This window comes from Melospiza georgiana, chromosome 1 (genome assembly GCF_028018845.1).
Source record: "Melospiza georgiana isolate bMelGeo1 chromosome 1, bMelGeo1.pri, whole genome shotgun sequence".
Taxonomy (NCBI): domain Eukaryota; kingdom Metazoa; phylum Chordata; class Aves; order Passeriformes; family Passerellidae; genus Melospiza; species Melospiza georgiana.
Window position 1 is genome coordinate 107,130,877 of NC_080430.1, and position 21,074 is coordinate 107,151,950.

General features: G+C 41.0%; 1 protein-coding gene across 1 annotated transcript; it reads left to right on the forward strand.

The window, feature by feature from the left end:
• Positions 1–2,261: 2,261 nt before the first annotated feature.
• THOC1 (THO complex subunit 1) lies at positions 2,262–20,658 on the forward strand. The gene is made up of 21 exons (XM_058034488.1): positions 2,262–2,329; positions 3,413–3,486; positions 3,598–3,658; positions 4,498–4,564; positions 5,643–5,761; positions 6,421–6,469; positions 6,966–7,061; positions 7,324–7,406; positions 7,632–7,705; positions 8,302–8,410; positions 9,464–9,595; positions 9,975–10,075; positions 11,314–11,380; positions 11,550–11,600; positions 12,247–12,317; positions 13,622–13,717; positions 14,011–14,076; positions 16,018–16,101; positions 16,322–16,469; positions 17,743–17,821; positions 19,723–20,658. Exons 1-21 carry the CDS (start codon positions 2,282–2,284, stop codon positions 20,016–20,018), a joined length of 1,971 nt encoding a protein of 656 aa, XP_057890471.1. The 5' UTR covers positions 2,262–2,281; the 3' UTR covers positions 20,019–20,658.
• Positions 20,659–21,074: the final 416 nt, after the last annotated feature.

The window sequence follows — 21,074 nt, forward strand, 5'->3', positions numbered from 1 at the left end:
CATTAAAAAAGACCCACATATTCCCGTCTATCCTTTCATGCGTTAAATATTTGCATTTAATTTAATACATTTAATTTTAATATTACTCGCCTATTCCCACACGAACGGGATATTGGATGTTTGAGCTTTTTCCCACCTTCGAACAAGAGTCTGGCAGCACCTGAGCTTTTGGCCAGACACCAACATCCTTTCTAACCCAAACAATTCCATGATTCTATGTCATGATAAATGTAATTTCTGCTGGAAATATTTCTGTCGCCCAGGAGGTATCTGTAGGATATTGCTCAACCTGTATATTGTCAGCACATAGGTGATTTTACTGATGATATAAATAACTCCCTAATCATTTTTACTTCAGTAATACTTTGAAAATGCTGGCAGACTGTGGTCCAGGGCTGTTTATCAGGAAAAAAAAATAACCAACACCTACAGCTGAAGAGTCATTTCCACTTTAGCGATAGTGAAATGTGAAAGGTCTGGGCACAAGTCTGATGAGGAGAGGCTGAGGGAGCTGGGGTTGCTTAGCCTGCAGAAAAGGAGGCTCAGGTTGTTGTTCAAAATAGGTTATTTCACCTGATATTCAAGAAGCCAAACCACAAGCTGAGTTGAGGTATTTTATTTATTTACAGCCCCAAGCACACAGGGCTGCTGAGGGGCAATTCCACAAAGCCTGCACGCTGACTACCAGGATGTTTCACTATTTATACATTTGAGCAAACAAAGGTATCAATGCTCACTGGCTACGAGTTACATAGTTCTCTTATTAATTTGTATTCTATCTCCTGTTGGTTAAATAATTCCTTATTCTCATGCTAATTAGTCTATATGGTCAGGCCTTCTCCTAAGCTGGTGGGTTTCTTGAGCCCATGAGTCACAATCTCCCTGTCAGAATTACCTTTTACCCAGCTCCAGCTGATTCCAGCACAGCTGCAGAGCTGGCTTTGTTAATTCCATCCTTATCTCGGGAGTTCTGCCAAACATTTTGGTGGCCTGTAAATTCTGCATCCTATTGTGTCCACTGTGAAAACTGCCAATCACTTGCTTTTAAAATTTTAAAAGTTTAATTGTAATAAAATGGTTATAAAATTAGTAATATAATTAGAGTAATAAAAATGTGGACAATTGTGATTAGGACAATACGAGACAATAGAACAAAGAGTTACGCACGGTCCAGGTACCTTTTCTGGGCAAAATAAGCCTGCAAAAGGACCCACGTTAACAGAGGATTAACCCTTAAAAATAATAACCTGTTGCATATTCATACACCTCATACATGATGCATAAATTCCATTCAAACACAGGATTCTGTCTGGTCAGCGTCAGCTTCCTCCTCTTAATCCTGACGGCGTCTTCAGGACTGCACGAGGCGGGAAGAGTTTGTTACTTCTGAAAATGGAGCAATAAATTCTTTTTTCTCTGAAAAATTTAGGTGTCCTGTGGCTGCTATCTGGTGCGAGTACCTCATTCCTTTCTTAAAAAAATATCTCACATATATAGTTTCTATTTTAACATTATGTTATAACCTAAAGCTATATTTAACGCACTACTTTAAAAAATTAATACGGCATAACTTTCTAACATAACACATGTAATATTCACTTTAATTTTTGCGAAAAGGCAATCATGTAGTACGCATTTTTCACATCCACTCTCAGTGCTATCTCCTTCTCGCCAAGCTGTGTTAACCTCCCCGCATATGAGATCATTGAAACATATCAAATACTAAACCTTATCAAGCCAATTCTACCGACAAGAATTAAATGCAAATATTTATCCTTCTAACACCTGCACACCGAGGGACGCCCTCATCACCCCTGCAGCCCCTCAGAGGAGGCTGCGGCCAGCTGGGGTCGGCCTCTCCTCCCGGCGACAAGTGACAGGACAGGAGCAATGCCCTCAGGCTGCGCCGGGGGAGCTTCAGGCAGGATATCAGGAACAACCGCCCCACAGGAGGGGCTGCCAAGCATTGGAACAGCCTGCCCAGGGGAGCGGTGGAGCCACCATCCCTGGAAGCGGCCCTTGGGGACGTGTTTGGGTGGCGGGCCTGGCAGTGCCGGGTTATCGGTTGGAGCCGGCCATCCCGGAGGTGTTTCCCGACCAGACCCCGGCACAACCCGGTGTTCCCAGGACCGGGGTGTTGCCAGGACCGGGGTGTTCCCAGCACCGTCCCGCTCCCAGAGCCGCCGGCGCCCCCACACCTCCCTCTTCCCGTCGGGGGGCGGGGCCACGGCGTCATCGGCGCGCGCCCGCAGCGCCGCCCCCCCTCCCGCCTGCCGGGATCATGTCGCCGCCGCTCTTCAGCCTGCCCGAGGCGCGGCTCCGCTTCACGGTGAGCCTCCCCTGCATCCCCCCTGCCTTCCCTCCGTCCTTCCAGCCTTCCCTCCGTCCCTGCGGCTCGGACGGGAAGCTGCGGGGCCGGGCTGTGCCTCGGCGCCTCTGGGCCCGCGGCCCGGCCGGAGCTGCTGCCGGGAGCGGCCCGGGCGCTGCTTTATGGAACGCGGAGTGCGGCCGGGGTACGGCGGGGTGGGAGTGGGACTGAGGGCGGGCTGCACCCCGACTCGGCCAAGGGTGGGGGGATCAGTCTTCAGGTTAGCAAAAATTAATGTGCAAGACAATGAAAGTGTAGCGTGCCCCCCGCAGCAAAACGTCCGGGAGTATTGCACTTGCTGCCTTTGCTGAAGGATGCTTTTCCTTTCCCAGAGCTGGGGGACTCCGGGTGTTCCCGGCCTCTGGAGCCCCTCGGGTTGTCAGATGAGAGGGTGGGATTTGCACAGAAGTGCTCGAGGCACAAGCACTCGATCCCTTAGAGCGACTTTGTAACAGGAAATAGTCATTTTTAGACCACCTTCTTAGCAGGAGTCATGTGCTTTTTAACATCTTCATAAACGCAGGACTCGCAGGGATCCCATGCGAGTTTGCAGGTGGTAGGAAGTTGGGAGGAGCTGTTAATTCCCTTGAAGACAGGGAGAGGCTCTGAGGCACACGATGCCGTTCTTGGGGCTGTCCATGCAGGGCCGGGAGTTGGGCTCTGTGATCCGTGTGGGTCCCTTCCGACTCAGAGTGTTCCCTGATCTGTGTCCCAAAGCATCATAACCACCTGAAGCTGTGAATGTAGCACCTGAGACAGTGATAGATACAGGTCAGAAGAGCCTGATCCTCTGTGTGTCCTTTAGAAATGCTGTTTTCACCAGGCTGTTAGCCCCCGTTTGAGGTGAGATGCTCTGTTAGCTCATGTGCCTAATTTCCCATGTGCTTGTTATTTGCCCTTCCTGTTACAAAGGTCTCTCTATAACTAACACATGGTGTGCGGCAGAAAGATTCCTTGTTATTTCTGTCCACTGTCAGAAAAAGGAGGAAGATCCTTTTAGTTTTGTACTGGTGTTGTAGCTTTTCTCTCTTTGCATTTTGGCAGACATCCACCAGAGAGGCTCTGATTAACAAAAGCATCAAGCCGTTGTTGAATGCGTTTAACCAGGTTCCTGGAAGGTAAGTAAAGGTCACTTGTTTTTTTTTTTTTTAATTGCCTGTTTAGATAAGTCTTAGGAATTTTGTGCCTGAGGGCTGTTACTAACTAAGGTGGAATGTTTGCATTTGCAGTGAAAATGAAAAGAAGTGTACCTTGGATCAAGCTTTTAGAGTTGTTGTAGAAGAAGAAATAGTAAGTATTTTAAATTGCTGAAGCTTATCTCTTGTTGAAGCTCACATTTCTATTAGCAGGCTAGTATATTAATGTAGCAGCAACTTACTTTAGTGTAAGAAAACTTTATTAAAAACAGGAGCTATGTAATGGTGAGGTAATTGAGATTAAATACAGATGATTCAAGGAGGTAGGTAGAATCTTGTATTTCACAGACATCACACTGTAGTGAGAGCTGTTGTCTGAGCCTTTTCTAGCAGTTCAATTCATAGACATGCATTGTTCAATAACTGTACTTTAAAGGTGGGTGGAAGGGGTAGGATTGGAGTAGATGTCAGAAAGAAATTCTTCACTGTGAGGGTGGTGAGGCACTGGAACAAGTTGTCCCAAGATGTTGTGGATGCCCCATCCCTCGAAGTGATCAAGGTCAGGCTGGATGGGGCTTTCAACAACCTGGGCTGGTGAAAGGTGTCTCTGCCCCTGGCAGGGGAGTTGGCCTCCCCAAATCAAAACTATTCTGTGATTTGTTACTAATGTAGCAAAGCTGCCCTGTCAGAATTATGAAAGGAGTCAAATAGTGTATGATCAAATAATATTTGAATGAAGTCTGGATGTGGGATATTAATTTTCAGAGGCAAATGACTGTGCATTTGGGTCTTTAGTGGCTGGAAGCAGTCAGGAACAGTTTAATTCTCAATAAAAACTTACTACACTTAACTGATAGGTCAGATTTCAGAGATTGTTTTGGGAAGTTGAATGTCAGTATTTGTTTTAAATATACCTACTTGGAAACAAGAATTTGTTTTGTTAGATACATTATGGTCAGACTGGAGAATTTCAACAGTGTTTTCTTTCTTTAGATAAACAAAGCTCCATGTGAGAATCTCCTGGCAATTATTTCTCTTGCTATTAATGGAGTCACAGAAGGTGAGCATTGAAAGACCATCTCTCTTTCAAATATTTTTGCAGTTTTAGGGACCATTTAGGGGAATTTTAAAATCTTGATTTCTGCAAATCATCTGCTGTGCTTACCTTTGGTGATATATGGCTCTTATGCTAGTGTTTAGTTTCAGAAGAGAAATTAAGTATAATATAATTAAATTTGGTTATATATGTGACATTTGTGTTGGAATCTTTTTCTTTTTTTTTCTTTTTTTTTTTTTTTTTTTTTTTTTTTTTTTTTTGTTAAGAAAGAAAGATGGATGGATTTGGTTGCAGCATGATAAGCAGTTTCTTTGTCCAGCACTCTAAAATGATAGAAGTTTCCCATCATAATTTCAGAGATGAGACCGGTGAGGCAGAGAGGTAAAATGACTTGGCAGAGGCAGAAATAATATCTCCTGTGTACCTGAGCTCATCTCCTGTCAGGATATGGCTGGTTTTTAGATACTTGAATCTGTTTCAATAACAGATTGTGTCAGAAATCAGTGTGCTGTTCTCTGAAGTGACTTTAGCTGTCTTCCTTTAGTTTATTTGTTCACATTATTCATCAAGAATTGTTTGTTTCAGTAAGTACAGGTCAGTTACCTGTGTGTTTTATGAGCTGTAGAATAACAAGAGCTGTGCTGTGAGCAATGCAGGCACTGCCTGCAGAGCATGGGTGGATGGACTTGGAACACTGTTTTAGTGGTGCTTGAAAAGGCTCTCAGCCTTCATGGATGTGTGTAGAGGGACTAACTGTGGATATAGAAGTCTGAAAAAGTTCACCTGCAGTCTGCAGAAAGATGTGACATTGTTTCAGATTTTGAGGTCGTTATAACAGTGATTATTTTTATCTTTGTTTTATGTTAGTGCAAAGCTTTTGCAAATCTCATTTGAATATGTGTAGAAATAGCTTTAGTGAAAGTTCACATTTTAGCCCAAGTTTTCTGTTAGGATTTGTAGGAACCCAGAAGAACTTCTTTCTTTTATTTTTTTTACTAAAATGTCCCTCAAGTGTAATTCATCTCTTTGTTTTGTATTTCAGTTCAAATTTGTTGAATAAAAAGTTCCCTGTTCCTTATAGGTATCTGCACTGCATCAACTCCTTTTGTGCTTTTGGGGGATGTTCTGGATTGCCTCCCTTTGGATCAGTGTGACAAAATTTTCACTTTTGTGGAGAAAAATGTTGCTACATGGAAATCGGTAGGTATTTTTGCAGAATGTTGCATCGTTTGGCCAAAGCTTTTGTCTACAAGAACCATTTTAAGGAACAGAATTTGACTGTCTTTGTGGCTGACACTTAAGTGTCAGGAACTCCAGAGATGCACCTGAAAAGCATTCTAATGTCTCAGTGTTTTCTTAATCTGGATTTTCTAACTAGAACCTCCTCCCATAGTCATTTAGGTTGATTTGTTTCAGATTACATTATGGCCCCTGATATATTCTCAAACTTGTTAATCCAAGTGTCTACCAATTTCTTCTTCCAGATCACCAGTATTGTGAACACTGTGAATCTTTTGTGTGTGCTCTTTGCTTATTTGTATAAATCACACATGGAGTAATAAAGGAAATGAGTGTAAAAATTAGTGCATTCCAAGAAAAAAAAAGTGGCTAGTGTACTTGCAGTTCATTGTCACACGTGGTTTTTCTTCATGAAGGCTGGATGTAAATGTGTTTCATGCTTTCTTGCACTTTGTGGGACTTGCCTTTTTGTGAAACCTGCCTGTTATGTAAGGGAAGACTCAAATTTAGAGTTATCTGTAGGAGTGACTCATACTTACTCATATCTTGTGATTGGATTAAATCTGCTCAAGAGGGTTTTATGATCTTTTAATGTTCTAAATACTGTTACTCTGTTTCAGAACACATTTTACTCTGCAGGGAAGAATTACTTGCTGCGCATGTGCAATGGTGAGTGGTAGTTTTTTGGGGAGGGGAGAGCAGTATTAAAGAACTTCCTATCTCAGGAAATGAAAATTAGTTTAATAATTTGATTTAAATTGAGATGTGCTCAGTAAGTAATGAAGTTAAAAGGTGCATCACTCTGAACAGATACATATTCTTGGTTATTAATGTAAAAGTCATTCAGGCCTCAGGGAACTTGTCATCAGTGGAGATCATTATAGAAGAATGTCATTCCTCAGCAATGACAACGCCTGTATCCAAGGCTATATTTGAGTAGGATTCATTCAAATTTATTTTTTATTGGTGTTGAAGGTGTTAGGAGAATTGGCAGAATGCATTTGGAAGAAGTATGTCTGATCAGAGGGGGTCACTGGCATTTGAATTTGCAATTATGAGCTTCCTTAGCTGTGTAGGTCATGTAATTAGCAAGTCTTGAATTCTGTTGCATGAGAAATTAAAAGAGGGATAAATACTAATATTCTTTACTTTTTACAATATTTAGATCTCCTAAGAAGATTATCTAAGTCACAAAACACAGTCTTTTGTGGAAGAATTCAGCTGTTCTTGGCTAGGTTATTTCCACTTTCAGAGAAGTCAGGTGAGATTTTTTGCATTTCATCACGCTTAGCATTGAGACTAAATAAGCTGAACCTTTCAAGTCTGTGATGGTTGCAGACCAAATCCAGTTGGACCAAATCACTGCATTTGCACCCTAGTTCTTATATCTTTCCTTGATGTTGTGACTTTTATTTGCTTTGGTTTCAGATGTAAGTTTTTGCTCTGAGAATTGAATATCAGTATTTCATAAACAGACTTGGGAACTTCACAGCTTCTAAAACTTTCTCTTTGGTTTTTCACAGGGCTTAACCTACAGAGTCAGTTTAACCTGGAAAATGTCACTGTTTTCAATACCAATGAACATGAGAGCACTCTGGGACAGAAGGTGAAAATTCCTATGTAATTTTTCACTGATTCTGCAGTTAATGTGTAGGATTGTTTGCACAAAAAGTGTTTGGGACTGTAGGTTCATAATTTGGTTGTCCCCCAAGCTCTTGTTTTGGGAATAGGCATTCCCAAATTGAATGTTTACAGTAAAAAACACTGTGAGAGCTCTGTGCAAACTGTAGTGGCATTTTTATAAATCTTAAATAATTTTTTTCCTGTTTAGCACACCGAGGAGAGGGAAGAAGGAATGGATGTGGAAGAAGGTGAAATGGGAGATGATGAAGCACCAACAAGTTGGTGAGCTGACAGAAGTTTAAAAGCTGAAGCAAAGCTTTATAAAGTGAAAGGAAAAATGCTGTTTGGGAAATATCTTTAAATGTTGAGATCCAAATTCTCCTCATCTTCTGCCCTCTGAAGATTAGATGTATCTAATCAGTGAAGGCTCCTGGCAATGTCTTAATTATTTAAGTTGTCTGGAAAACAGAAATGTATAGATTTGAAAAAGTTGGATACCCTGGCTGAGAACCACTCTGGTTTTGCGAGTTTTACAAATTCCTTTCACAAAACTCGTGATAAGATGTATTCAGGGATTTTAGTAGATGCTTAAGGAGAAAAAGCTGTATTCCCCTTCATGCCACAGGTTGTGAAAAACTCTTAAGATCCCTTTTGTTTACTTTTTTGCTTTTATGGTGAGAAAGTAACAACAGACTGAATGGAAAACTCTTACAAGGACAAATTTTGAGTTATAGATTCCTCTGTGATGGTTCACTACTGACTCACTAATTTACTTCCAAAGTGAATAATGTTTTCTGGGGTTGTACATTCCTGAGTGAATTTGAATATAGTATATTGCTTTTCAATATGTTCTTTTTTTTTCTTTATTTCTTCCACAGTTCTATTCCAATAGATTATAACCTGTATAGAAAATTCTGGTCACTTCAAGATTATTTTAGAAATCCTGTGCAGTGCTATGAGAAGGTGTCATGGAAAACATTTCTTAAGGTAATCTGAGTTCATGCTTCAACCATTCAGCCTAAGTAAAGGTCATTGTTTACATGAGTAGCAGTGGCTGCATGAGCATGGAACAGTTCAAAGGCTCAGGCTGCTGGAAAATGATAGTGCATGAGGAAATGCATTTTGCTGTTTTCTTAAGTGAGCCTTTTACAGTAAATGAATATATTTGTTGAAATGTACAATAAATTTCCTAATTTATGTCAATACCAGAAATACTTCATATGTTGCAACAGTGCCAGAAGTACTTTTTTTTTTTTTTTTTGTGGTTTATTAGCTGCAAAAAGCAGAAGTTGTGGGTTTGGGTGAGTTTTTTTACCCCAAGAAGATAAATAGCTCTGTCTAGTCCTTGCTATTATTTTTGAGTAGTCATACTGATACCAGTGGCATCCTAAAGATTACTGGTTTCTAACAAAGCAAATCTCTTTGTAGAAGCAATGACTTGAATGTCCCTTTCAGCCAGCTGTTTCAGTTTTGCTTAGTATGAATGTTGATGAGGATTTATTGCTGAGGTCCTGTTTCTTCAAAATTTGTCACTCAGTATTTAATTCAAAGAAACTTAGATAATTTTTAATCTTCATTCTCTGTGTACTGGAAATAAGAGCTGACATTTGCTCAAACATCCTAATATAAATCTAATTTATGACATTACTAATGGGGCCAAAAAAAAAATACCCACAAAAACCACCACAGGTGCAGTTCAGAAACTGATCAAGGCCAGACTTTGGTCTTTCAGATGAAATTTTTTACTGTAGCACTGTCATCATGTGAATCTCTTTTCTTCATGATGTCTAAACAACAAATCATTGTTCAGAACCTAAAATGTTGTTTTTCTTAGCATGCTTTAAATATTCTACATGATTAAATGTTCTGACATGATAACATTTTCACTTCATTTGTGGTGTTCAGAGCAGTCCTGCACATCAGTAACAAATGGATTGTTTCAATGGGCTGATAGCAGATCTACCAAGTATTTTACTACTTGGCTTTACGTCTGCTAAGGTTCAGTATTGACTTCATGTGGTAAATAACTCTGTTTTGTAGTACTCAGAAGAAGTTTTGGCTGTTTTCAAAAGTTACAAATTGGATGACACTCAGGCTTCCCGAAAAAAGTTGGAAGAACTAAAAACAGGAGGAGAACATGTGTATTTTGCAAAGTTCCTAACTAGTGAAAAGGTATGTGGCTTCCCTTCCAGAATTCCAGGCCAATTGAGGTTGGAAGGAACCTATGTCTGGTTCAGCTTCCCTGCTCAGAGCTGTCAGTTGGAGCAGTTGATCAGTGCTATGTCCAGTTGAGACTCCACAGTTTCTCTGGATATCCCATTACACTGTTTGGCTGCTTTGTTTAGATAGATTTATTCTGTTCCTTTTTCTGTTTTATTCTTTGTGGGTTCCCTCTGTTAATTAATGACTCAAGGGCTTCTATTTCTGGAATAAGTGTCTTCAGTAACACTGCCATTTGTTTATTGGATTTCATTTCCAATGTTGCCTTTACAAAGATAAATTAAAAGAGAGTAAATATTTAAAGATCTTTTGCTTTTTTATTGTTGTTTAGCTGATGGATTTACAGCTGAGTGACAGTAACTTCCGTCGTCACATCTTGTTGCAGTACCTAATACTATTTCAGTATCTAAAGGGACAAGTCAAATTTAAAAGGTAATGTGAAAATACTTTGTGTTTTGGGGATGGGGAACTAGGAACTTGGAGATAAACCAAAATATTTTAAAATAATTTGCCTACTTATTCTGAGTTTGTGGAACTTGGAGCCTTGGATTGGTAAATACGGGGTATGGCTGAAGTTATTTTACAGCAGGAAAGCAGAGGTCTCAATTAATTTCTGTGTTCCTCTGCCTGATTCTTTGCCCTCCTGTGCTCTTGTGTTGATTGGACTTGTTACTGTACAGGCAGAAACGTAATCTGCTCATCTTTGCAGAGTAAGTTTTCTGCCAAGTTGGTGAGTTGTGGGCTCTCAGAAGTAGAGGCCACTAAAACTTGCTTACAGTGAGTGCCAGCCATGAGAGGGAAGGAGACTCTCCTTGGCAGCACCCAGTTGTTGAGACCAGTGCAAGGTACTTGTGTGTGGCATCATTTTGAATCTATACCTGCTTTGCAATGTGGCATTGGTTGCTGATTTGTTTTTTCTTTAGTGCACTGCAGAACTCTGTCTAAAATGGCAAGAAATAGCAATGGTGATTATTGCTTTTATCAATTAATGGGATAGAACCAACCCCCATCTGTTCTAGTCTCTAACATTATTCTGAAGAAAAACCCATCTCTCTTATTTCCTGTGCCCTGGGCTGTATGTGCACATAATAATTAACATCCTTAACAAGGCAGCTGTCTCCCACCTGCTATATATTGTTTTTTGTAAACCCCTCTCAAAGAACTTTGTAAACTAGGATCGTTATCCTAATTCTGCAGATCATTTATCAAGGCAGTCTAGCGGCTGAGAAGGAGTGAAATTCAGGTCTTCTGAATTCCAGATCAGTCCTTTTGAGGTGACAGTCATTCAGTGTCATTGCATTAAAATGTGCATTATAAATGGTCACTTATTGGTGGTCAAGGATGGCATGAGGTACAGATGGTGTAACACTTGGTGAGTATTTTTGAGGGAAACGGGCACTTTTCATTATGTCCATTTGCTGTATTTTGGGTCCAATATCAAGGTTTGATCTTGAATCACTCAATGGGCATCCTATTGGGTGAATCTACACCTTGAAAGTGTAGTCCCCAAGCACATCTAATAAATTCCACAAACTAATAAGTGCCCTGGGACCAGAGCAGTTCACATTCAAAGCACTTTCCTCAGGTCTCCTCTTAACACCCCTCAGAAGGTATGTAGTATAACTTCTGTGTCCTCAGCACACTTTCTGATGTGCTGGTTTTTTTTCCAGTTCAAACTATGTTCTAACAGATGAACAGTCTCTTTGGATTGAAGATACTACAAAAGCAGTCTACCAGGTTGGTATAGTATCTACTTTCATAAAAATTACATGGAAGAATATTAAGCATGTAATATTGCATCAACCACCTTTAAAGCAGTAGCCACCATTTTCTCTGGAGTTCTTTTCCTACATGTTCTGCAACAGATACAATGCAAAAAGTTCACCTTCTTTTCTCCCATTCATAGCTTCTTTCAGAAAATCCTCCAGATGGAGAAAGATTCTCAAAAATGGTAGAGGTGAGTATTTTGATGCCTGCCTGAACAAAGTCTATATAGCACATAAAAGAGCAGCTTCAGCTTATACTAGCTTTTGTAACACACCTATTATATCTGAGAAAACTTTTACCTCATCCTACTAAAAAATGGTCTTTAATAAAATGTCTTTTTATTTTGTAGTCATATTTTATCCCATGTTTTCATTAATACTCTTTCTTCCTTCTTTGGGGGAGAAACAGAGATGTGCCTGTATGTGCATGTGAACATACAGGATGGTGGGTTATTGGAAAGCAAAAAACATTTCAAAGTTTTTGCGGATAGGAGTCCTATGCCCAAAGACATGGAAATGAAATACAAATGAAATTAAACAAAACTCTAGAACTTGTCTTTTTGCTTTCCTTTTTGCCTTTACTGCATCTATGTTCTTGACTAGACCAGGGGAGATAAAGCTTTTCCCACAATTTTTGAAGAGAGGAGTTACACTGTTTTTGCATAAATCAATACAGTTGCTTAAGATTGTACTGATGACCTTCAAGATAGTGACTGAAACACACAACCTAGAACAAAGTTTTCCCCTTAGTTTTAATAGCTCCATTTAAAACTTTGGGGTCAGCTCTGAAAGTGCTTATGATCCTAATAATGTGCAATACTTTCTGTCTTTCTACAGCATATATTGAATACTGAAGAAAACTGGAACTCGTGGAAAAATGAGGGCTGCCCAAGCTTTGTGAAAGAAAGGTAACTGTGTTATGGTGCAGAAGCTTTCTGCTGCTTGTTTGAAATGGTGGTTCCACTTAGAGTCTGCTACCCATGGTGTATATTAACCACTCACACAACTTGGAGATCTGTACAGCTGCCTGTCCCTTCAGTGAGTGCAGGCTCTTAGATTTCTGCCAAAAGTCATAAGGCTTGCATGTGTCAGGGAGGAGGTGCTTATGGTGTGTCTGCTCTCAGGAGACCATTCTTCCTTGTCTCAGGGCAATATTTTGTGGTACTGGGATCCAGTGGTCCAAGAGACTGGAGCAGGTTTTGCTGCCTCCTGCTTTCAGCAGACCCTAGGTTGAAGTGGTTATGCCTGACTTTTCCATTTATCCCTTTGGACTGCCTCTAATGAAGCCTTTGGCATTATGGCTTTGGGCAGGGCAGCATGCCTGGAGTTTGTGTAACAGTTCTCTTACACAATTTATTTATTAGTTTGCCACTTGATGGTGATCACTTACCTTAAAGGGAATGACAATTAGATGGCTTTCACCACTGAAAGTTTCCTGTGTTACTAACTAGTGGCAAAACTTGAACTTTGACTCCATGTGTCTACTTGACTATCTTGAGGGGATGACCAAACATTTTTCTTCCACCCTTCTTCATTGTACACACAGACTGGCCTCTTTGTGGTAAGGAGCATGAGGGTCATTATATCTTTGGAGATTCCCTTTTATTGGAGAGATGATGTGCAGCCACCTCTTCATGACTTTAGCTGTTTGTAAATAAAAGGATGGGGGGGGGCTGTTAGAAGAGAGAAATTACTGTTGCAGGGGGATTGTGGGGAAGTAAACTTATGAAATTTGACTTTTATAAATATTCTGTCTCCTTTAGATCTCATCCAGAGTTTCAGCTTGGGTAGGTCTTGCCCTAACCTCAGTGCTCTGGGATCTCCATTCTCTAATCCCCTGAAATGAAATGAAATCAGGTGCAGTTGGGGAAAGAGACCTTGCAACCATGATGCCAGCAGCAGGGTAGATCACATCCTTGGCTGGCACAATTGTGATTTTTTTTCCTTCTGTTTATTGGGACTCTGGTAGACCTTTACATTTTTGAGTGAACTAATTTTGGTGTCTGGCAGAATCCTATATCTCTACTTTGCCTTCTCTCTCCTTTTCCCCACTGCCTCCTTCCACCCTTAGACTCACTGTCCCTCAGTCCTTTCATTATGATTTAACTTGGCACCATCTCAAGGTGAAAGGTGAAGGTGAAACAGCTTTTTTTGTTCTTGAGATATTACTGGTTTGACATTAAGGAGCATCTTTTTTTTTTTTTTTCTTTAGACCTCCTGATTCTAAGCCAATGAGGCCTGTGAGGAAGAGGCCAGCTCCAGAGGACTTCCTAGGAAAAGGATCAAACAAAAAAATCCTTATGGGGAAGTATGTTGGTTTCTCTTTCCTTTACAAAATTTCTGGATTTGGCTTAGTTAATTGATTGGAGGGATTTTGTATTTGGGGTTTTTCCCCCCACTGTTTTTTCTGTACACCAATTTTCAAACATCCTTACTTTGGAACTGCCAAAGAACAGCCAAAGGATATATCACTCTTTTCAAGCTTGCAGTAGGCTTTCTTTCCTTATAACCACCTTTTACAGATCCCTTTAAAACAGTCCATGAGTGTGGCATGGTAGGATGATGAACATAAACAATGTGTGCTTATGCTTTTCTTTTCAGTGAGGAGCTGACCCGCCTTTGGAATTTATGTCCTGATAATATGGAAGCCTGTAAATCTGAGAGTAGGTAGGTAAAAAATGGGTGTGTCTTTGTTTAAGCTAACTAATTAGCACTCAAATTAGAGAGTTACAAAATTGGCATAAGGAAGATGTACAAGATGATCTCAGGAGATGTGCATTTCACACCTTTAGAGAAGGTGGTTGTATGAATCTTTGCCCTGAAACCTCTTTACAGTTTTCCTCACTTCTTCGAGTGTTTATGCTGCCAGTAATTTTCATTGCTTGCTAAAGTAAAATCTAAGCTGAAAACCAGATGAAGACTCCCCTTTATAGAACATGATTGTATAATTAATTACCTTATATAATGAAGGAAGATTGCCAAGTCTGGCTCTGATGAAGTTAGCAGGCTGCTTGGCTATGATTTTCAAGCAGGCCTGTGCTTTAAACAATGCTAGATAAGAGGAAATTGGCTACCAGGCATTGTTCCAGCACATACTGTGTCTGTTTGTGGGGCAGATACAGAAAAATGTAATTATTGGTTGTCCCTTATGCTTGCACAATTGTAGGAAATGCTTAAAATATACTCTGCTACACAACTTTCTTTGTTACAAATACCAAAATCTCTTTTACTGTGCAGACATGATACAGAGTAAGAAAATTTGGAGAAGGAATGGGACAGTTCCCAAAGAGAACTCTGCTAGTAGTGGCTGTAAAGTCTGGCTGTATGGGGAGAGATGCAAGCTGTGCAGATTTCCTGGGTGGAGGAGTTGCTTTTCTAGAGATTCAGAGCTTTGCAGAGGAAGTGCCCTCCTTTCTTGTGAGGCTGGGATGTACAGGAAGGCCTTTGACAGGATACTTGCCTTTACTAGTCCAAAGGATGAAGGTGGAGTTGTGTTTGGAACCAAAGCTTTTGGTTCTATGTGTGTGATTGTATTGTGCTGCAATGCCTCTAAATAAAAATAAATAAAGCCCTTAACAAATGTAGATAAACAAAGAAAATGCATGGTAATCAGGAAATAGATGCCATGGCATCCAGATTCAGTTGCAGGTTTTTGTTACAGGCTTTTTGTGACTGTATGTGGTCAAGTGTAGCTTTTTGCTTTGGTTCTTCACTTCTCCATTCAAATGGGGTAATGTTTCCTTAGCTGTCCCCTTTTTAGATGGTTGTTCTGGGGATAATGTGGCAGGACTCAGATGGGTTTTCAGGGTGCTGGCTTTTTCCAGTAGTCAGTGATAATCCATGGGGCACTGCTGCCCTGGGCAAAATGCCTTTTTCAGAACAAAATTGAATTGACTTTATAGACCAGTGTGCTTACCCCCTGCTCCAGCCCTTTGCTAGGCTCCCTTGCAGAAGCAGGTGTGTCTCTGTCAGCATTGGGTAGGAGAAATACAGATCGTTATGAGCTTGCTTTGCACCACTGAGAGTCTTGGCTCTCAGTAACCTACAGCTCTCACACAATCTGTGTTTCTTGGGTAGAGTCTTCTCAGCAGCAAACCATCTTGACGGTGTGAAATTTCATTTCTGTTCTGTTTTTAGGTCAGGGTTCCTTTGGTGCTGCTTTGGGTACCTGTCAGAACCCACCACAAGTGGTTCTGAGAGCAGATGGAGCTGAGGTGGGGGGTGGCAGCGACAGCCATGTTTTGCTGCTGTCAAATGGCACAAAACTAGCAACCATTTTAGACTCCTGAGCACTTGTGAGCTGTGCAAATGCTGCTGACAGATGTTGATATCACTTCTTTGTATGGCAGGAGGTTTAAATGTATATAATAGGCAGTGCTAGCAACTGCTGGCACACTAGTGATTATGCAGTTAATAATTTTATAACAACATGTATCAAACAGTTTCTTTGCTTATTTAAAGTTGTTAAATTTGAGTGGGTTGGTTTGGGATTTATATTTTTCTCCTCAGTAGATGAGCTTGAGATGTGTCTGCAGGAACAAAGACTGTCTATTTTAGAGAAGTTTGTGAAGCATATTAAGCTCTGTATTTGATTTTTTTTTTTTTTAGGGAATATATGCCAACACTGGAGGAATTTTTTGAGGAAGCTATTGAACAAGCAGACCCTGAAAACATGGTTGAAAATAAGTATAAGTATGTCTATCTCTGTGTTTCACTTAATTTTAATCTGTTTCATATTTGGATTGTTAAAGAAAACAGACTGTTCTCAGCATTACTAGTATCTGTATAGGACTCCAGAAATGTACAAAAACAGATTAAATTTGGACAGAATTATATTACTAAATGTCTCAGATCTTTCTCTGTGTTTTTATAGATGCCAGACTCTAATAATCAAACTTGTATTTTGTTGTAGGGCTGTGAACAATTCTAACTATGGCTGGAGAGCACTGAGACTTCTGGCACGTAGAAGTCCCCACTTCTTCCAGCCAACAAACCAACAGTTCAAGAGTTTACCTGAATATCTAGAAAACATGGTAATCAAACTAGCCAAGGAGCTGCCTGTAAGTAATATTATCCTATAATAATAAATGCTGAATTCATTCACTTCCTGGTTGTACCTGTGCAGCCCATTTGGTACAGAGGGGGAGAAAAAATAAGCCAGGAAAAAAGTTTGTACACTGAAGTAAAAATTACAAATAAAATTAGTCTAATTTCTTATGGAAGATATAAGCTGGAATCATGGCTCCTGAATATACAGGGATGGCAGGAAAAGAGGCAGCGTGTGCAGCTGATGGTGCTGTGCTAAAAGTGTTACCAGAACGTTACAGCAAGGTTTGCCAGAGTTCTTCTCTCAGCTCCCTGACTTCTAAAATAAGCAAAACAAGAATAAATCTTGTGGAGCTGTAAAATTAAGGCATTAACTCTTTGCTTGTTCAACAGTACAAATTTGAGTCCAGGAGGCCCTTTCAGATGGGTTTATACATAGTGATAAGAGAGACTGCCAGTGGGGAAAGGGCACTTTCTACACCTCTGAATTGGCACACAACCCAGCAATGTCTTGCAGATACAAACCCCTGCTTCTCTACTGAGACCTTCTTCTCTGTGATGTGAGGTCTAAAGGTTGGAGTTTAATAAATGGCTGTTTTGTTTGTCCAGCCATCAGAGTTAACTGTAAGCTAAGAGCAAGTTTAGAAAAAATGTGGGGATTGTAATTTGTTGAATGTATTAAGGTGTGGCTGCATGCAATATTCTGGTGGTACTGTCATGTGCCAAAGGCTATGGCAAGAAACAACTATGTACCTAAGGCCTGTGGCTGAAATATAGAAAAAGATGAAACCCACTGACTGATCAGCACCTGAATGAGGGAGTGAAAAGTTTGTTGTTTGTGTATTTGATTGCCACCTTCCAGAAGTCTGAAAGTAAATAAACTTTGGGGAATTCCCAAGTGTGGAATAAAATTAATGAATAACAAGAATTATGATTTTTTTAAAAAAATGTTCATCAGTAGTGATCTTAAATTTGGTTGGCTGGGTTATTTTTTTAAAGCAAGTGATAAAGCTTGCTATGAAATGCTTAGTTGTTGTTACTATGAAAAGGAAGAATCCTATTAAATCAGTGGATGTTTTGATGAGTTTTTTTTTTTAGTTAGTAATATATTTTATTAGAACTTACTGGTGTTAGCGGTGTTTAGGAGACTCTGGGGGATTTTTGATTCTCATGTGGGATTGTGTCAGGCTTTCCATTCTAACACACTTTCCAGAGACAAGCACAGAGCTATAGAATTTCTCTTTGAACACAAAATTCATCCAGTGATGTTTAGTTCTTTCATTGTAGCCTCCTTCTGAAGAAATAAAAACAGGTGAAGATGAAGATGAGGAAGATAATGATGCTTTATTAAAGGAAAACAATGAAAGTAAGATTTGTATATTCTCAGTCTTTCCAGTTTTTCTCTTGATGTGTGTTGCAGAATCTGTGTTTTAACATAGTTTCCACTGAGGGCCATCAGTCCTGCTTAGCCCAGTGCATTAGCACCAACAAGCACAGCCTTTTTGGGACACAGGAGCAGCCTCCCAGTGTCCTGGCCTGCAGTGCTGAAAGCTTCCAGCCTGTTGGATTAGCACATCACTAGGAGCCTCTTTCACCTTTTCTGCTGTGTAGTCTGTGTTGCCAGTGTCACTGGGTGTTCAGGGCTGAAATGTCAGCTGTGTAAAAGCCTGTGTGAGTGCTCCTCACCCACTTTCCTGTTCTCTCTGCCCTTTAGTCACTGGGGTAAGCACTTTCCCCCAGCCCCTCCTGGGGTAGTAACTGGAACTTTCAAAAATGGATATATTCCAACTCAGAGATCTTTACTTCTTATTCATTTAAAATACCTTAGAGGCAAAAGTTTCTCTGGAAGAAGAGCAACCTTCCTGGCAAACATCATCTCACTCATTGTTCTCCACAATCTGTGTCTGTCTCTTGCCTTTAATCCTGGCATGTCCTGCTCCTAGGTCTCCTTCCCCATCTCCTTTGTCTGTGAATCTGCCCTCTTCCATCCTCATTCATGCCTTCATCTCACCCTTGTGGGTTGTAACCTTGTGTCCCAGCTCCTGGATCCAGCACGGGCAGATGGGATGCACAGGGCATGGAAGCCACACACTGGGTACCTCTGTTGCAAGCTGTTTTCTGTCAGTGGAAAGCCACCTGTGGGCCTCTGTGAATCTCTCTCATGTTGCCCTTTTCCATCCAGCACTTGACCTTCTCCACAGTCTCCTTTGCAATAGTAGAGAAATTCTTTCCTCTTTAGCTTAATGCTAATTCACTCAGCCTTTGTGGTGTCACTGTGGGGGATTTACATCTTTCTTTAAATCTTGTCTTAAAGCAGTGGTGGCAGAGCCATGGTCTGCTGTGCTTAGATATAAGAGAAATGATCTGAGGGCTTTTATTGTTTTGCTGTTCTGCATCTATTGTCCTTTTCCTGAATGTGACTTTAGGTCAGATAAATGACTGTGACTGATAAGGGCTGGAGAGACTTGAAATTTCTACTCCGTGCCACTTCTCTTCAGGTGGCACAAGAAGGGACTAATTTTTGATAAAAGATTATTTTTAAAATATATATTTTTTAATTAGGAGTATGATTAATTTCTCTATGTATTTCGATTTTTGATTTTTTTTCTTTAAAATTGTGAAATAAACACGGGTGGTAAGCCGTAGATTGTAGACCTCAATAAGCTGTGAATGTGCAAACCCATCTGTAATCACTATAGCACTTGGCTTCCCAGCAGAGCCCAGTGTTCCATGGGTTTTATGTCAATGCCAGAATGATAGAAAATTCATTAAAGTACTGACTGCACTTGAAATTTATTGTCACAGCCCTACTGCCAATAGGAACATGAGAAAAAAGGAAATGAAACTGGGTTTGTTTGTTTGGGGTTTTTTACCTGGGTTGACTTTGAGTAAGGTGACTAAAAAATTCCAAAATGCAACTAAATGTTAAAGATCACTGTATTTTAATGTTATCATTGACTTGTGTTGAAGTCTGTCAAAATCCTTGTTTTCATTTGGAGGAGGCAGTTCTGATGTATTTAAGACTTAGGCACTTCTCTCAATATAAAAGGAAATAACATAAAAAGCAAGATTTTCCTTATTTATGGGCATTAAGGGACATAGCTCTTGAAACCCAGGTAAACACCTGTGAAAATCTGCTCTCAGAGCTCGAGTAGGTGTAAGTCAGTCTGTCAGTAAATAAACAGAGGATTTAAAATGGGGAGGGTTCATTCGCAGTGTCTGGAGGTGCTCCCTGTGTCTCACTGCTGCCTTCTGTGTTTTCCCCAGGTCCAGAGGTGCAACGGGACAAAGCCATGACGGGCGAGCAGATCGAGTCCTTTGCCAGCAGGCTGGGGGAGCAGTGGAAGGCCTTGGCCCCCTACCTGGAGATGAAGGAGTCTGACATCCGGCAGATCGAGCTGGACAGCGAGGATGTGAAGATGAGGGCCAAGCAGCTGCTGGTGGCCTGGCAGGATCAGGAGGGCTCCCAGGCCACCCCCGAGAACCTGATGGTGGCGCTGACCAAGGCTGGCCTCGGGGAGCTGGCCGAGAGCCTCACCAACGACGCCGAGGGCAGCAGCTAACTCGCCTCAGACGCCAGCTGACTGACTTGGGGCTGGGGGGTTGGTAATTGTCACTCTTCTGGTGCTTGCCATTGGTAATTGTTACTTTTGTCACTAGGTAACAGATTTTTGATAGGTATTTTTTGTTCGGTAAATGATATAAAGCTTTTTAATATTACTGTGGGATTGTCCAGAGTGTCTGAGAAAAGGATTAGTCGCCATGGCCTGGAACTAGGAAGCTTCATCTTTGGTGGTAGAACATGAAAGGGAGGATGGAGAGTCCTGGCAGCTTTTGGGGCAGGCTGTGGGAGTTTGGTACCAGCAGAATTTGCATTGCTCCTGCTGGACAGAGAATTGGCAAGCTCGTTCCTCACAGCAGGGAAGGACTGTGTGTGAAGGACTTTGGAGTCACTCTTTGGGGTCATGGGAGCTGGGGACTGTCAAAAGAGGTAAAATGAGAGAGTTGTGATGGCACTCCAAGGCACAGCACTGCCTTCCAGGGAAGAAGTGCTGTCCTGCTCTCCCACTGAAGCACTGGTTCAATGATCATGGGATTTCCATGCTGGTTTTTGTTAGTGATTACTTCTAGCTTCTCATTCTTTGGCTGTGTAGGAACACCCCTGAGTACTGGTAAACAAAGAAGTTTTTTTATCACAGGTAATTGTGAAGGTTTCATTTTAAGGCCATGATTGTCTGGGTACAAGCTATTTTCCCTCAAATTGTGAGATTTTTGTGGTGTTAAGTGGCAGCTGGCTACAACTTGGTCTGTGGCTAGTTTGTGTAGTGTTTCTGTCACTGAAACAGAAACGGGACAGTTCCTGCCTGCAGAGCCATCGATAAGAGTTTTGTACCTGCTGCCCCACTTCAGACTTAAATGTGATCAGGAATTCGATTAGGGTGAAGGTTGGTAGGGGCAGAGATACAGAAAATTATTGGAAATAACAGCCCAGGTCTGCAGCTCCTGCTGCACGTAGGGGCTGGTAGAAGGCATGAACTTCAACAGTTTCAACTGATAAAGGGACTTGAGCATATTGTGAGAGGAGCTGTGCAGGCGTGACTGACAACTTCAGTGCTGGG

What these genes read in the sequence shown, in the direction of transcription:
- THOC1 (XM_058034488.1), top strand. Translation starts at nt 2,282, where the DNA reads ATGTCGCCGCCGCTCTTCAGCCTGCCCGAGGCGCGGCTCCGCTTCACG. An exon ending in AGGCGCGGCTCCGCTTCACG is followed by an intron (nt 2,330 to 3,412) that starts GTGAGCCTCCCC and finishes GCATTTTGGCAG; the next exon opens with ACATCCACCAGAGAGGCTCT. An exon ending in TTGTTGTAGAAGAAGAAATA is followed by an intron (nt 3,659 to 4,497) that starts GTAAGTATTTTA and finishes TTCTTTCTTTAG; the next exon opens with ATAAACAAAGCTCCATGTGA.